This window comes from Solea solea, chromosome 20 (genome assembly GCF_958295425.1).
Source record: "Solea solea chromosome 20, fSolSol10.1, whole genome shotgun sequence".
Classification (NCBI taxonomy): Eukaryota; Metazoa; Chordata; class Actinopteri; order Pleuronectiformes; family Soleidae; genus Solea; species Solea solea.
In genome coordinates, this window is record NC_081153.1 from 1,569,613 (window position 1) to 1,587,752 (window position 18,140).

Here is an 18,140-nt window from a genome sequence, read left to right on the forward strand (position 1 = left end):
ACAAACCAGACTCAACGATTAATTAAGAAAACAATGGACAGATTAATCCTGAGTGCGGGTCACAGACCGGACTGTAAATCAGTCGTTAAACTACAAAAGTGGATTTTAAAAAGACAGAAAACAACAGCAAATGTGTTCACAATTATACAAATGTTAAACTAATTCCACATTTTTCACCTTCATTAAATAAATGATTAAATAAACTGCTGGTTTGTGTAAAAGGGCAAAAGGACAACGCTGTTAAAACCACAAACATAAACACACACAACATCCGTGAGATGAATTTATTCATGAGAAGTTGTTGTAAACGAACAGATAAACAGATTCCTGTCAATACTGGTCTACGAGAGTTTTTTAGAAAAGTGAGAACTTTAGGAACTTTTCCAAATTAGAGTTTTGGCTGTACAGAATGTTTTTACGATGCTACATGAACACAGAATCTTACCCAGTATGAAGACAGGCATGAAGGCTCCGGACGGGATAGGCATGGTGGTGGCAACAGCTGACATCCAGAACTGTCACATAAAACAAAGACATGATTAAAAACACCAGCTGAGACACAAGAGCACGTCAGCGCAGTGTACGACATCTGAACAACATGGAAACTCTCTCACACACCAAACCTCATAGAGGAAATCAGTGATTTTAGGAGCTGCTGGTCCTCTGCTGCCTCCTGTGGTCACTTTGTGTCACTGAGGTCAATCTGAACAAAGGATTTTTAATGCCGAATTTTACAAAATAAGACATTAGAACTTAGTGATGGAGGCAGCGGAGGACCAGCAGCTCCTGTGTGTGTGATGTTAAAATCACTGATTTTCTCTATGGGCTTTGGTGTGGGAGAGTGAGTGAGTGTGTGTGTGTGGGTGGGAGAGTGATTGTTTACAAAAAACACAATTTTTTTTGATTGAAAAAGTCTGTTTGACGCATTCATTTTACACAAAAAAGGTTTGTAAACCACTCACTCTCTCACACCAAACCTCATAGAGAACATCAGTGATTTTAACATCACACACACAGGAGTTGTTGATCCACTGCTGCCTCCATCACTGAGTTCTAATGTCTTATTTTGTCACTTTGGCATTTGGAATCCTTCGCTAAAAGTGACAGAAAGTGACCACACGAGGCAGCAGAGGACCAGCAGCTCCTGTGTCCCCAGCAGCTAAAGTGTGGTTTGGTGTGGGAGAGTAACTTCAGTTTCCTGTTGGAAAAGTGTGTGTAACAGTGAGATAAAGACGTGAACATGTTCCTAAATGTCAGTACCTCATACAACCACACTGCAAACACCTGCTGTTCTTGTTGCAGCAGGTGACTGACGCCTCATACTAATTACATCACTTCCAAGATGGTGAGTTGCATAGCAACAAGAGTTTAAGTCAAGTCCTTGTGTTCCTTTGCGTAGTTATGTAGAAGAAAAAACATGGCCAACACTGTGTGTGTGTGTGGGAGGGGAACCCAGTCACACTTGGTGTCCTTGAGCAAGGCACTTCACCAGCAGCTGGTCCAGTGAAGCGGCAGAGAACCAGCACCGTGTCTCCACACAGACTGACTCGTCTGATAACATGCTTTGTTCTCCCACAGCCGACAGCTCGCAGCCGTAATCATTACCTTCCTACAAGCACAAGAGTGTGTGTGTGTGTGTGTGTGTGTGTGTGTGTGTTCTTGTATGTGCGTGTTTGTGAGGACATTTTGGGCAGTCTTCACAGCTTTAAAGGGCTTTTTTGGGGTTAAGGTTAAAGAATTGTGTTTAGGTTAAGGTGCTTGGAATGTGTTAGGTCTATGAGTGTCCTCAGTAAGACTGCTGTGTGAGAATGTGTGTGTGTGAGACAACACGCTGAGCTTTATCTTTGTTGTAATTTCACCAGCATGGATTATTATTCTGTACGTGGTTATTATGAAAACTCATCATCCTCATCATCATCATCATCGTCATCATCATCATCATCACTGCTGCTGCTCTCATCACAAGACTGTCACCGTTCATCCACACAGTCTCTCACACACACACACACACACACACACTCACACAGTGTCACAAATCCTGAGAAAGAGAGCGAGACACACTCTGATCAGGAACAGGAGGAGTGTGTGTGTGTGTGTGTGTGTGTGTGTGTGTGACGAAGACAGAGATGCACACTCTGATCAGGAACAGGAGGAGTGTGTGTGTGTGTGTTTGTGTGACGAAGACAGAGACACACACTCTGATCAGGAACAGGAGGAGTGTGTGTGTGTGTGTGTGTGACGAAGACAGAGACACACACTCTGATCAGGAACAGGAGGAGTGTGTGTGTGTGTGTGTGTGTGACGAAGACAGAGATGCACACTCTGATCAGGAACAGGAGGAGTGTGTGTGTGTGTGATAAAGACAGAGACACACACTTATCGTCGCACATCAACAAATGTGTTTAACTTCCACCAACACTACAGAGAAGAGGTGGGTCAACATGTGGATTTGGAAGTGTCACCATTCATGTCTCCTCACAGTGGCAGGAGGTAGAGGAACATTGCTGATAAGTCCTGACTTCTTCACAGAAATCATGAGCAGACGATCACTGTTTTTCACCTATTCACTGTCCTCGAGCCTCAGCACGACAGACTGAAGACCAGTCCGGACTGAAGATCAGTCTGGATCAAGGACCAGTCTTAATATGAGGGATCATATATTTGTAAAATCTTGACTGAATTCAGATCTGTTTCACGTCCACAGGTCGAGATTCTGTGATTGTCTGACCTGGTCTTTGTCGTCTGACCAGGTCTCTGACGTCTGACCTGGTCACTGACGTCTGACCTGGTCTCTGTCGTCTGACCTGGTCTCTGTCGTCTGACCTGGTCTCTGTCGTCTGACCCTCAGTTTTCAAAAACATCCACCTCACGTGGACGAAGCCTTGTTTTTTATTTCCCTGCTAAACTCCATAATCAATGATCAGCAGTGAGAAAATGGTATGACCCATAAAACAGTAAAAAATGCTGTGTATCAGTTTATTTGTGTGTGTGTGTGTGTCATGAAAGAAAACAGAAGAAACGCTGAGCAGCAGCAGGTTTTCAGCACTGTTGACCTTGGCCAAAGACACACACACACACACACACACACACACTCTCTACAGTCGTGCATCAGCAGCCACAGACCTTCATGATGAAGAAGAGCAGCAGGATGATGAAGACGCTGACGTCAGGATGGATCCAGGCAGCAGAGAGGCCCAGACCCACTGGAGGAGGAGCAGCTCCAGAGATCTTTGTCCATGTGAAGTTGTCAAACAGGGAGCTGATGCACTGTCTGGGCATCAACTGAGGAGAGAACCAGAGAGAGACCACCACTCACTCTCACACACCAAAGTCCAGAGAGAGATCACTGATTCTAGACCACAGGGACACATGAGCTGCTGGTCCTCTGCTGCCTCCTGTGGTCACTTTGTGTCACTGAGTTAAGTCTAAATGAAATATTTCAAATGCCGAATTCACTAAAATCAGACATTAGAACTCAGTGATGGAGGCAGCAGCGGATCAACAACTCCTGTGTGTGTGATGTTAAAATCACTGATTTTCTCTATGGACTTTGGTGTGGGAGAGTGAGTGGTTTACAAACTTCAGTCCGTGTAACAGTGAGATAAAGACTGAACATGTTCTCAAGACATGGTAGACGTAAACTAACAAAGATTTTATGAGGTAAGTACTGCGAGGTTGTAGATGTAGCGTCGTCAGACCTCATAATCCACACTTGGAAAAAAACAAAACATACTCTCCCTTTTAAAGCAACAAGGAGGAAAAAGTGGAGGAAGATTAAAGAGAGAAGAAGAAGAAACAGACGTGAACTGATGACTGCATCCAGTGACTCATTCTCTTCACATGACTCACAACAAGTGACTACTTCACTTCCAGGTGTAAATAATTCACCTTCACCTGTTTCTACTTCCTGCCCAGACTGAACAGAGAGGCTGTGAAAGCAGCTGTTTAAGCTGCTGTGAGTCTTTACTGGAGTGGTGGGTTCAAGTTTAATCTCCTATCACTGAACTGCTCTCATCTCTCTGAGCTGTGCCTTCAGGCAGGACTGAACGGATTTCACTCTGTCAAAGCACCACCACGGGTTTGTTTGGGCTGAAAAAGTGAGGTGGTTTTCACATCTAACAGTCTCCACTAGACCTGGTACGTTTGAGGGTTGCAACATTCAGCTGGTCCAAGTTGCCCCTCGTATGCCCCTCCTCACCTGAGGATTGGTTAGTGCAGAACTTCTGTTTCTGCCACATAAGAGCAGAACATCAGAGTTGGGTTGCACGTTCACACCTCCACAAACCAACTGGACTTTCCAAGTAAACCAACTGGTGTGAACGCGCCTGTAATCAGACGACGAAGCATCTGCTCTGCTAAATAAACATCTTTCTTTCCCTGCTGGTGTTTTTAAAAACATGCTAATGAAGTTTCAGCAACAGCAACATTCATCCTCATCCCTGTTTACACCACATGACCTCTGACCTCTCCAGCCATGAACTGTCCAAACCCAGGAGGGAAGGTCAAGGTGGCGATGAGCAGCGTGATCACGGCGGGAAACAACAGACGACTGAGAGGAGGAAAAAAACAACAAAACAAACATCAATGAAACTTCACTGTTTATCTAAAGAATCCCACTCTGTGTGTGAGTGTGAGTGTGAGTGTGGACTCACTGTCTGGTGAGGAAGCGTGTCATGGCGTTCTGTCGTCTCATGAACAGCACCACGTGTCTGTTGAGGTAGACGAAGAACGCTCCCAGGAACCCGCAGGAAATCCTGCACATGCAAAACAAATATCGGTATCTGTATCGGCATCGTCGCATCCCCGTCAAATATCAACAAACACGGCAAAAATCTTTGACTAATCATGAACGACGTGTGTGGTCATGTTCTTATTAAATGTCGACTTTCTAACATTATTTCATTCTCATTTACCCCGTTGTCGTGAAACAAGTTAAAATAAACTAAATTTGGAATCAAATCTGTATTGTTGTGGACCAGAGGTGGATAACTGATCTTTACTGATCAGAGCAGCTGACGGCCACAGATTTAGCTGTTTTTTCCATCTCACACAAAGAAAAGCTTAAATTCCTTCAAAGTAAAACGTTCAGTCTCCACTCTCAGCACTGCAGTGCAATTATATACAATATTTTAGTTTTAAAAGCATGTTACACACACTGATTTCAAATGAGAGTCTCAGTGTTCTGTCACCGCTCACCCGATGATGGCGAACGCCGGCAGCTCCTGCAGGTCGAAGGGGAAATCCATGCGGAAGTTTGTCCTGAACAGAGCTGTGATGGTGACTGAAGAAGAAGAAGAATTTTATCTACAGCAGCAGGTCACACAGACATGAAACAGTGTGCTGCTACATGCTGGAGGAGAACGCCATCTAGTGGAAGACAGGCCAAGTACACATTAATAAAAGAAGGGTGTTGAGGGTAAATACCTGCGTCTTTGTTAAACACTGATAAGACTCTGAAGATGAAAGCACTGAAGGTGGCAGCGAAATATCCTCTCCAGTAGTTTCTCACTGCAAAGTACGTGGATGTTACCTCGATGCTGAAGAGCACACCTGGTAAAAGAAAACAAAAACACACAACAGGAAGTGAAAACATCAAGCAACCTGCGACTTACGCTTCTGAACAACAGACTCACCTGATCAAATCTACGACATCTTATCTCACCGTTACACAGACCTTTACTTGTGTAAACCACTCACTCTCCCACACCAAAGTCCAGAGAGAAAATCAAGTTTTTTTGAATTTTCTTTTAAAACCCTTCATTAAAGTGACCACACGAGGCAGCAGAGGACCAGCAGCTCCTGTGTTCCCGCCAGCTAAAATCACTGATTTTCTTTATAGACTTTGGTGTGGGAAATAAACGTCAGTTTCCCACGAGAAAAGTCTGAGATGAATTGTAGTAACATATCGTAAATTTAAGCTGGTGCAGAGTTTATTCAGTGAATCTTTTGTCAAGTGTCCTAAATCTGGTTTAATTGATATCTTAAACAAATATTTCATCCAGAAACTCAGAGGGAAGATGTCAGAGCAAGAGAAGAGGCAGCTCACCTCCCAGTGGAGTACCAAAGCAGCAGCCCACCCCAACAGCGCAGCCTACTGTCAGGATGTCTGTATAACAGTATGGATTCTACTGATCCAGACAGCAGGAGGAAGAAGAGGAGGAGGAGGAGGAGGAGAGAAGGTTGAGACGGTGGAAAAGTAACATATACACACACACGCATAAACACAGAATGTTACTCCAAACACACAAGACACAAAATACGATCACACACTGCAGGACAACAAGATTGGGATTTACATGATTACACAGTGCAATCACAAGAACCTATTGAGCTTATTTCTCTGTCTTTTATAATTGTCTTGAATTCCCCCCAGTGCTATGTGTGTGTATATATATATATATATATATATATATATATATACATATATATATATAGATATACATGTGTATATATATACATATACATATATATACATACACACACATATATATATACACATATATATATATATATACATATATATACATATATGTATATATATGTATATATATATATATGTATATATATATATATATATATACACTGTATATATATAAAAATGTGTAACATGACATTAACTTACCTGATAAACTCCTGAAAAGAAGGACATGAACCTGCTGAGGACGGCAGCACAGATACTGGCAATGTGGACAAACGGACCCTGAGTGGAAGAAGAGGAGGAGGAGGAGGAAGAGGCGACAATTAACTTAATGTCATGTACATGGAGTACAAAGTACACAAATAACCTCTACCTAAAACTGCTATTAAAGTTATTTGTTCATTTTATTGCATTAAAAAAATACTAGTGCTGATCATCAACATGTCCTGTTAATTTCAGTATAAACTGACATTGGCCATTTACAATACAACACTGCCACCTACTGCATTACCAGAAAAATGATATGCATGCCAGAGAAAAAAATGGGTCTAAAATGTAAAAATGTAATTAGATGTCACAATCTGTGAAACTATAATTATTTACTGGGTACATTTTTTGTACCTAGGGTGGCGAACGTAACTTTTTTCTTCGACACAAAGTGTTATTATTATTTGATTTCATTGATTTATTGAAGTGTACTGTACACTGTGCAACAACAGGAATGTGAGGGAGAATTGCCCAAAAACCCTCCAAGGGATAGATTAAAGGTGGCAGCAATAAATATGATTTAGTTCTCAAAATATCAACTGCTCCAATAAATCATGACAGGGTTAAACATCCAAGGAGTGTGACATAAATACACTTTGATTGAAGACAAATGATCAGATAAATACTAACAAAACAAATAATCACATTTACACAAAAGGGGAAGAAGCTGTAACCAAGAGCCAGGTTATAATGGGAATTAAAAAAATATCACCAAAAACACACACCTGCCATAAAAAAGATACAAGGGGTTCTAAATCTGTGTCGACTCACCTCTTTACCGACTGGCATTCCACTGCCCAGAGCAGCGGTCAGACCAATAACTTTAGCAACAAAGGCCTTGAGGGTCAAATACTCCTTGAGGACAACGCCTCGCAGGATGGTCTTCAACTCTGGGATCCCAGAACCTGGAACAGAGGGCGACATTCGTTCAGAGTCGCAGCATCCATGTGCGTACGAGACGAACAAGGACACAAATATGAGGAGGAGGACGAGGAGGAGGAAGGGGGGGGGGGGGGGGACAAAAAAGGAGGAAGGGGGTACAGACCGATCGCTTGAGGAGAAACCAGGTGACAGAAGAGGGAGGAGAAGAGGATGAAAATCAGGGGATATGAAACCCAGGCCAGGTACTGCAGGGGGATGTTCCCCCTCAGCTCCCCGTGAATCCACTTATACGCTGAAGGAGTGACGCGATGGAACGATTGAGATGAACGGGGAGAGAAGAGGAGAGAAAAGGCATGAAATGAGAACCACGTGAAGACAAATTCACACCACGACGGACTGTCACTTTAGCATTTAACATGTGACATGTGGTAAGTAAAGGTTCACGTTCAAAGTGTAATTACATGGTCAAAATGCAAGTTCTGCCACTTCATAAATGTCTATTTAAGCCGTCATGATGACCAGGCCGCTGTAGAACTGTTAAAAATGTTCAATGACTGAGTTCTTCTGCTCCTTTTCCCAAGTTTTTCAACCGTTTAGGAACGACAGTCCTGAGAAGCTGACTCGACGTTGACGGTGAATCTCGTCTGTGATTGGGCGCTCGCTCCACGCGAGTCCTGAGGTTCTACCGTAACGACAAGTATTTCTCTGCTTTCCAGTATCCGTCCAACTTCTCCCGCTTTATCCTCCACACGAGGGTCCAAAGTTTTTTCATTTCCTAGATAACGGACTAGGAGTTACGTGATGAGAAGAACACACGTGGAATCCTGTCACTGCGGTGGCCGTAACATACCAGACAGGATGTTGTTGCTCTTCATTTGCATAATTCGTTTTTGCCACAAAATGGAACAAGTCCAACGTCTGCTTTGTCTGTTTCGGCTGCTGCTGAAAAAAATGTAGGCACAAAATGGCGGCCTCCGTAAAGCAAGGCCCTCGCTTACAGTAAATATAAAAGCCTTGATCTAAAAGGTCTTTGTACACCAGACGCCTTTTATTCGTACAAATTATTCACACATTTGGAATATTTTCAAAACACGTGTCCACTCAACGGCTAATTTCTCCGTGTGAAGTTGTGACTTTTATTTTTCCATCACCATCTGCTCTGGTCTCAAACATACTGTGATGCAATGTTTCTTTGCATCCGAATGATCGGCAGCTTCGTCCGTATATTCACATCACATCCAGTGTGCAGAGAAAATCTAAACATTTTCACTTTAAAGTATAAGAATTATTCCATTTCTGGACCTCTGACCTGCAACTGTCTCAGTGCTGTCTGCGATGTTTCTTAGATGTTGAATTGACACGCTGGCCAGTATTTCACAGTTTCCCGTAGTGTGAGCTGGGCTCTGCAGAGACAGCTGTCACATTATTAGGTACGTCCTTACCTTCCAGGCTCTTTGCGCTGGCGTAGTCCATCGTCCAGCTGACCAGTGCCATCGTGATGCCCAGCAGAACCAGGAAGATCCAGTCTTCTCCCAACCTGGTCACGAGGAACTGCTGCACCCGTGCTACACAGTCTGACAGAAAGCACAGGAGCTGACACACACACACACACACACACCTGTGAACGTGTGAACACCTCCCTCACCGCTCCTCACCTCGACACTTGGAGTAAGAGCGTCTCTTCTTCAGAGAGGACGTGAAGTCCGGCTCGGCCGTTTGCTCGTCGGCGGCCTCCGCCTCCATGTTGGACTGGCGGCGGTTTCTTTGCCTGCTGTGGTGTCCGTGGCGACCGTGGAAGCCGTTCTGGCAGCGCCGACCGTGCACGTGCCGCGTCTTGGCATGGCCGCAAGGATGGCTGCCGTGTTTCTTGATCTGTCTCTCTGCTAGCAGGCGCGTGGCCTCGCGTCTGCCGGAGCCTCCCTGGTGTTCCTGATACTCCCCATAGAGCTGTCAATCACACGGGTAAAAATCACTGTTAACGGATTTACTGAACGTGTGATCAACAGCCATGTGTTTGTTAAACACAGCTGGTTCCTGATCCTGTGAGACCGGAGTCTCTTTTAACCAGAACACAGCAGCTGCTGCTGAAACACAAACATGTCACTTTATGACAAACTCTGTGAAAATTAACCCAGTTGTCATTTGAGGTTGCTTTTTTCAATTATAAGTAGCTTTTTAAGTACATTTGCAACTTTAAGTACATTTGCAACTTTAGGTACATTTGGAACTTTAAGTACATTTGCAACTTTAAATACATTTGGAACTTTAAGTACATTTGCAACTTTAAGTACATTGGGAACTTTAAGTACATTTGCAACTTTAAGTACATTTGCAACTTTAAGTACATTTGGAACTTTAAGTACATTTGCAACTTTAAATACATTTGGAACTTTAAGTACATTTGCAACTTTAAGTACATTGGGAACTTTAAGTACATTTGCAACTTTAAGTACATTTGCAACTTTAAGTACATTTGGAACATTAAGTACATTTGGAACTTTAAGTACATTTGGAACATTAAGTACATTTGGAACTTTAAGTAGACTTCAGTCTTTAACTTTGATCTCCAGTTGGATGTCGCGCTCACGACTCTTTAAGTACATTTGGAACTTTAAGTACATTTGGAACTTTAAGTACATTTGGAACATTAAGTACATTTGGAACATTTAGTACATTTGGAACTTTAAGTAGACTTAAGTCTTTAACTTTGATCTCCAGTTGGATGTCGCGCTCACAACTCTTTAAGTACATTTGGAACTTTAAGTACATTTGGAACATTAAGTACATTTGGAACTTTAAGTACATTTGCAACTTTAAATACATTTGGAACTTTAAGTACATTTGCAACTTTAAGTACATTGGGAACTTTAAGTACATTTGCAACTTTAAGTACATTTGCAACTTTAAGTACATTTGTAACATTAAGTACATTTAAGTACATTTGGAACATTAAGTACATTTGGAACTTTAAGTAGACTTAAGTCTTTAACTTTGATCTCCAGTTGGATGTCGCGCTCACGACTCTTTAAGTACATTTGGAACTTTAAGTACATTTGGAACATTAAGTACATTTGGAACTTTAAGTAGACTTAAGTCTTTAACTTTGATCTCCAGTTGGATGTCGCGCTCACGACTCTTTAAGTACATTTGGAACATTAAGTACATTTGGAACTTTAAGTACATTTGCAACTTTAAGTACATTTGGAACATTAAGTACATTTGGAACTTTAAGAAGACTTAAGTCTTTAACTTTGATCTCCAGTTGGATGTCACGCTCACGACTCTTTAAGTACATTTGGAACTTTAAGTACATTTGGAACATTAAGTACATTTGCAACTTTAAGTACATTTGGAACTTTAAGTACATTTGAAACTTTAAGTACATTTGGAACTTTAATTAGACTTAAGTCTTTAACTTTGATCTCCAGTTGGACGTCGCGCTCACGACTCTTTAAGTACATTTGGAACTTTAAGTACATTTGGAACTTTAATTAGACTTAAGTCTTTAACTTTGATCTCCAGTTGGATGTCGCGCTCACGACTCTTTAAGTACATTTGGAACTTTAAGTACATTTGGAACATTAAGTACATTTGGAACTTTAAGTACATTTGCAACTTTAAATACATTTGGAACTTTAAGTACATTTGCAACTTTAAGTACATTTGCAACTTTAAGTACATTGGGAACTTTAAGTACATTTGCAACTTTAAGTACATTTGCAACTTTAAGTACATTTGCAACTTTAAGTACATTTGGAACTTTAAGTACATTTGGAACATTAAGTACATTTGGAACTTTAAGTAGACTTAAGTCTTTAACTTTGATCTCCAGTTGGATGTCGCGCTCACGACTCTTTAAGTACATTTGGAACTTTAAGTACATTTGGAACTTTAAGTACATTTGGAACATTAAGTACATTTGGAACATTAAGTACATTTGGAACTTTAAGAAGACATAAGTCTTTAACTTTGATCTCCAGTTGGATGTCGCGCTCACGACTCTTTAAGTACATTTGGAACTTTAAGTACATTTGGAACATTAAGTACATTTGCAACTTTAAGTACATTTGGAACTTTAAGTACATTTGAAACTTTAAGTACATTTGGAACTTTAATTACATTTGGAACTTTAAGTACATTTGGAACATTAAGTACATTTGCAACTTTAAGTACATTTGGAACTTTAAGTACATTTGGAACTTTAAGTACATTTGGAACATTAAGTACATTTGGAACTTTAAGTACATTTGGAACTTTAAGTACATTTGGAACATTAAGTACATTGGGAACTTTAAGTACATTTGCAACTTTAAGTACATTTGCAACTTTAAGTACATTGGGAACTTTAAGTACATTTGCAACTTTAAGTACATTTGCAACTTTAAGTACATTTGCAACTTTAAGTACATTTGGAACTTTAAGTACATTTGGAACATTAAGTACATTTGGAACTTTAAGTAGACTTAAGTCTTTAACTTTGATCTCCAGTTGGATGTCGCGCTCACGACTCTTTAAGTACATTTGGAACTTTAATTAGACTTAAGTCTTTAACTTTGATCTCCAGTTGGATGTCGCGCTCACGACTCTTTAAGTACATTTGGAACTTTAAGTACATTTGGAACATTAAGTACATTTGGAACTTTAAGTACATTTGGAACATTAAATACATTTGGAACTTTAAGTACATTTGCAACTTTAAGTACATTTGCAACTTTAAGTACATTGGGAACTTTAAGTACATTTGCAACTTTAAGTACATTTGCAACTTTAAGTACATTTGCAACTTTAAGTACATTTGGAACTTTAAGTACATTTGGAACATTAAGTACATTTGGAACTTTAAGTAGACTTAAGTCTTTAACTTTGATCTCCAGTTGGATGTCGCGCTCACGACTCTTTAAGTACATTTGGAACTTTAAGTACATTTGGAACTTTAAGTACATTTGGAACATTAAGTACATTTGGAACATTAAGTACATTTGGAACTTTAAGAAGACATAAGTCTTTAACTTTGATCTCCAGTTGGATGTCGCGCTCACGACTCTTTAAGTACATTTGGAACTTTAAGTACATTTGGAACATTAAGTACATTTGCAACTTTAAGTACATTTGGAACTTTAAGTACATTTGAAACTTTAAGTACATTTGGAACTTTAATTACATTTGGAACTTTAAGTACATTTGCAACTTTAAGTACATTTGGAACATTAAGTACATTTGCAACTTTAAGTACATTTGGAACTTTAAGTACATTTGCAACTTTAAGTACATTTGGAACATTAAGTACATTTGCAACTTTAAGTACATTTGGAACATTAAGTACATTTGCAACTTTAAGTACATTTGGAACTTTAAGTACATTTGGAACATTAAGTACATTTGGAACTTTAAGTAGACTTGGACGTCACGCTCACGACTCTTCAGTGACGACACTCTCTGACCAATCAGTGAGCGGCAGTCTCGGCTCAGCTGAACTAAAAAAACACCAGGTACCAGGTTCTATCACTAACCTTAACCATAACCACAATTCAAATCGTAGACTTCAACTTAATCAGTTCCTCAGAAATGAGGTGTTGCCTCATTTGGAGCAGGTTTTGGTCTCCATGAGGACGACATGTGCTGACAGGTCCTACAGAGTACTGCAGTAATGTGATCAGTGAAAAACACGACGAGCCGTCACTGAAAACAAACACACCCAGATCCTGTGACCTGGTGGGCGGAGCCACGAGGCTCCTCTTCACACTAAGAGAAACACACACTATTCTGCTGCTGCCGACCCAAGCAAGTGTTTCCTCCTCACACTCAAAGCAGTCTGCCTCAGCCCGGGTTACAAACATCCAACACTGACTGGTTTTAAAGAGATAGTTCAGTGTTTTTGGAGTGTGGTTTGTAAGAGTTTAGCCACAAAATCTACGTCACATGTTCATGTCTTTATCTCACTGTGAGACAGACTTTTCCAACAGTTTGTAAACCACTCACTCTCCCACACCAAAGCCCATAGAGAAAATCAGTGATTTTAACATCACACACACACACACACACACACACAGGAGTTGTTGATCCACTGCTGCCTCCAGTTCTAATGTCTTATTTTGTGAGTTCGGCTTTTAAAATCCTTCATTCAGATTAACTTCAGTGACACAGAGTAACCACACGAGGCAGCAGAGGACCAGCAGCTCCTGTGTCCCTGTGAGCTGAAATCACTGATTTTCTCTATGGGCTTTGGTGTGACGTGAAAAATAATGATGTAATATCTAATAAGCACAAATCCAACGCCACTAGAGATTAGAAGAGTGTCTCTAACGGATCTGTGACCACCACGCGTGACTACTTCCTTTTTTTTTTACTGCTAATGTTTTATGACAGTAGTGGAATCACAACAAAAAAGGTGTGAATCTATTCTGATTCCTTGGTTCACAATTCCATTAAAAATCTTTTTCCGGTTCAAAATCTTTAAAAATCAAAATTGAGAGTCTAACTCTGCTGTTGTGTGCTAAGAATGAAATCATGTTTGCCTTTTTCCAAATATAAAACCTTTCTAAATTTGCAAAGTAAAACTAAGCAAATCAAAGAAAAATAATGATATTTATAACATTTAAGACAAAAGTGTCCTGGGTGGAACCTGAAGAAGTTAAACTGCGGCTCAATTGTAATCAGGTGTTTTTAAAATGAAACAGGCTATTTCATTCAAAACTGAAGCAATGTTATTTAAATGTTTTTGGATTTAAGAGATTTAAGAGATTTTATTTAGATAATTTGATGTTTTTGAACATCTCAAATAAAACCATATATTCTTAAGTTTGTAATAATAATAACGTTATTTTATTTAAAAACCTGATTTTTGTTTCCACTTTATTTTTATCAAATTTTTAACTAAACTTACACATATCATAAACGTGGTTTCTGGTAAAAATCAGGTTAGAGACAGGTGTGTGTGTGTGTGTGTGTGTGTGTAGTCATGTGACTGCAGGTGAACAAACACACGGAGCATCTCAGGTATTTCCACGTTTGTAAACACAGTCAGCTGTTCAGTGACACGTCTGTTATCACCACGACTGAGTGTCCATCACTTACACACCTCTGTCTGTCTGTCTGTCTGTCTGTCTGTCTTCCCTGCGGACTGCGCCGACACTCGACTCTTCACTAATCACTTGTCCCCCTTTAATCCCCCGTCATCCCGTGCCCTCTGCTCTGCTTCCTTTCTTTCTGTCTCTCTCTCTGCCGGTGAAACACTACTCTGAGATAAATTTAGATCCGGTGTGATCCAGTCAACCTCATTGCATTTCCCTCACACCTCTCTCTCTCTCTCTCTCTCTCTCCGTGTCTCTCTGTATTCCCCCGTTTCCATTACATCTCCTCCTCCTCCCTCGAGTGTTTACAGACAGGAAGGACTTCTTCCCCCCACTCTTAAAAGGTTTTCCAGAACCCCGCCTACAGACGAGTCTATAAACACTGTAGTACATGTGTGAGACCTGTATGTGGCGCTGTAACACACTGCCCAGAAACACAACAAAAACAGACGATAAAGCTAGTGCTATGTGTACAAACTCCAAACACAAGAAGAAGATGACGACGACAATAAAGACGGCGAGAGCGAACACAAGGGCAAGAAAGAGGTGGAGCTATGACATCATGGTGTTCCTAAAGTAACGTCAGTCATCATCATCTACCGCTTTATCCTCAACCAGAGGGTCGCGGGGGGTGCTGTGCCAATCTCAGCTACATCGGGCGATAGGCGGGGTACACCCTGGACAGTTCGCCAGTCCATCGCAGGGCCACACACAGATAGAGACAAACAACCATTCACTCTCACACTCACTCCTATGGTCAATTTAGAGTGTCAAATTTACCTATCCCCACATTGCATGTTTTTGGACTGTGGGAGGAAGCCGGAGAACCCGGAGAAAACCCACGCACACACAGGGAGAACATGCAAACTCCATGCAGAAAGGCCCTTGTTCCAACCGGGGCTCGAACACGGGTCTTCTCGCTGCAAGGCGAGAGTGCTAACCACTACACCACCGTGTGGCCCCCTAAAGTAACATATTTATTGTAAACACATTTAGACATTTTCACACTAGGTCTCACAGAAATGTGAATTCTGTTTGTGTGATATGATCCACACAACTCCATGTTATGTTGTCATTTAAAGTCAAAGCTACTGTATAAATAAATACACACCATACATTATATTCTATAATATGATCATTCAAATTTTTGTAGTCAATAACTTGTTAGATTTTGTTGTTTTTACATGTTCCTTAAACATTAACACACACACACATATTTATGATGCAAAAATGATATGAAAATGATTAGAATAAATTATATCAAATTATATATTAAGTGGTCAGTCACTTAAAACTCTGCATTAATCTTAACACCATAACTTTCATTTCAATTAAAATCTTAGTCCTGAACTTAACCTCATGAGGACTGAGGTCCTGACAAGATCAGTGTTTATCTCACACACACACACACACACACACACACACGTGCACGCACCCACACATAGAATATATGTTCTACTTTCTGTCATTTTTCAGCTTCTTAAATGTGAATATTTTCTGTCATTTTCAGTACGTCACTCTACAGTACGTGACGTGGCTCTACAGAACATGTCGTAGCTCTACAGAACGTGGCTCTACAGTACATATTGCGGCTCTACAGTACGTGGCTCTACAGTACATGTCATGGCGCTACAGTACATCGCTCTACAGTACGTGACGGGGCTCTACGTGACGTGGCTCTACAGTACATGTCGTGGCTCTACGTGACGTGATTCTACGTGACGTGATTCTACAGTACGTGACGTGACTCTACAGTACGTGACGTGGCTCTACAGTACATGTCGTGGCTCTACGTGACGTAGCTCTACAGTACGTGTCGTGACTCTACAGTACATGTCGTGGCTCTACGTGACGTAGCTCTACAGTACGTGACGTGGCTCTACAGTACGTGACGTGGCTCTACAGTACATGTCGTGGCTCTACGTGACGTAGCTCTACAGTACGTGTCGTGACTCTACAGTACATGTCGTGGCTCTACGTGACGTAGCTCTACAGTACGTGACGTGGCTCTACAGTACATGTCGTGGCTCTACGTGACGTAGCTCTACAGTACGTGTCGTGACTCTACAGTACGTGACGTGGCTCTACAGTACGTGACGTGGCTCTACAGTACATGTCGTGGCTCTACGTGACGTAGCTCTACAGTACGTGTCGTGACTCTACAGTACGTGACGTGGCTCTACAGTACGTGACGTGGCTCTACAGTACATGTCGTGGCTCTACGTGACGTGGCTCTACAGTACGTGTCGTGACTCTACAGTACGTGACGTGGCTCTACAGTACATGTCGTGGCTCTACGTGACGTAGCTCTACAGTACGTGTCGTGACTCTACAGTACATGTCGTGGCTCTACAGTACGTGTCGTGGCTCTACGTGACGTGGCTCTATAGTACGTGTCGTGGCTCTACGTGACGTGGCTCTATAGTACGTGGCTCGTTTAGCGTCACACATGTAAACACACGTTACACACGTGTCAGAGTCAAGACACATGTTCAAACCCTTGAGAACATAAAAAAGGTGCAGAGAGGAGAGTAAACAGGTGGCTGGCTGAGTGTGTGTGTGTGTGTGTGTGTGTGCGTCGTGATCGGGGTGAAGGAAGTTCATAGTCTAAAACACCTGTTGCATGACCATGTGTGTGTTATACAGCTGCTGAATGGTTTTCAGACAGACACACACAGACACACAGACACGCACACGCACACACACACATGATTCATTCATGCACATGCAGTTTGCACTTCCACTACACGTACGGAATGCGACAACAGGAACGCAAACACACCAGTCAGACAGAGACGGATGGACAGAGAGAGAGACAGACAGACGACAGAACAACAGACAGACACTGACCAGGGTTTGCTTGTATCTCAGAGCCTTCCTTTCTGAAGCATCTGCGGCCATTGACACACCGTCACTGACCCAAAAATAAACCCGGGCACTCACCGTCGGTCTCAACGTTACCAGGACCGACTGTGCTGGACACACACATACACGCTGACATGGTTTAAAGCTAGGGTTACACACACACACACACACACACACAGACACACACACACACACACACAGACACACAGACACTCTCACTCCTGTGCATCACTGGCACAGGTAAGACATCCAGACACGCTGAGAGAAATCTGAACTAAAGAAACATGTTTTATTTCACTAACAAAACTAAACTAAAACTGTTCAGTTTTGTAATTACAGAATTATCATTAGAAGAACTTCAAAATGTGACAAAGAATTTGAACTGTGGAGGGCAGCATTACACCTCTGAGTTTACTGCCTGTCAAGAGAAAGAATCAAAAGAAGAATCAGAAGAAAACAAACAGTAATCAGAAGACCGTCAAACTGGGATAAGAACTTTGAACTGTGGAGGGCAGCATTACACTAATCAGAAATAACTATTAGAAGAAAAAGACAACTAAGGACACAGGGATGTTTAAGTTTAGCTTAAAAAAAGAAAGAACAGCAATAGTTCGCAAGTCAGCAATTTCAGACAAGCA

General features: G+C 41.4%; 1 protein-coding gene across 1 annotated transcript in view; it reads right to left on the bottom strand.

Annotated features, from left to right (window-relative positions):
* LOC131447113 (chloride channel protein 1-like) overlaps positions 1-17,620 on the bottom strand; it is a 35,251-nt gene extending 17,631 nt beyond the window's left edge. The window contains exons 1-13 of the mRNA XM_058618588.1: positions 17,488-17,620; positions 9,223-9,514; positions 9,010-9,141; positions 7,731-7,859; positions 7,457-7,590; positions 6,623-6,700; positions 6,047-6,125; positions 5,425-5,550; positions 5,197-5,281; positions 4,653-4,754; positions 4,465-4,549; positions 3,124-3,282; positions 446-515 (exon numbers count right to left, since the gene is read on the bottom strand). Coding sequence (XP_058474571.1) covers positions 446-515; positions 3,124-3,282; positions 4,465-4,549; positions 4,653-4,754; positions 5,197-5,281; positions 5,425-5,550; positions 6,047-6,125; positions 6,623-6,700; positions 7,457-7,590; positions 7,731-7,859; positions 9,010-9,141; positions 9,223-9,514; positions 17,488-17,538 — 1,522 coding nt within the window. The 5' untranslated portion in view covers positions 17,539-17,620. The remainder of the gene's footprint in view (positions 1-445; positions 516-3,123; positions 3,283-4,464; positions 4,550-4,652; positions 4,755-5,196; positions 5,282-5,424; positions 5,551-6,046; positions 6,126-6,622; positions 6,701-7,456; positions 7,591-7,730; positions 7,860-9,009; positions 9,142-9,222; positions 9,515-17,487) is intronic.
* Between the last annotated feature and the right edge of the window lie 520 nt (positions 17,621-18,140).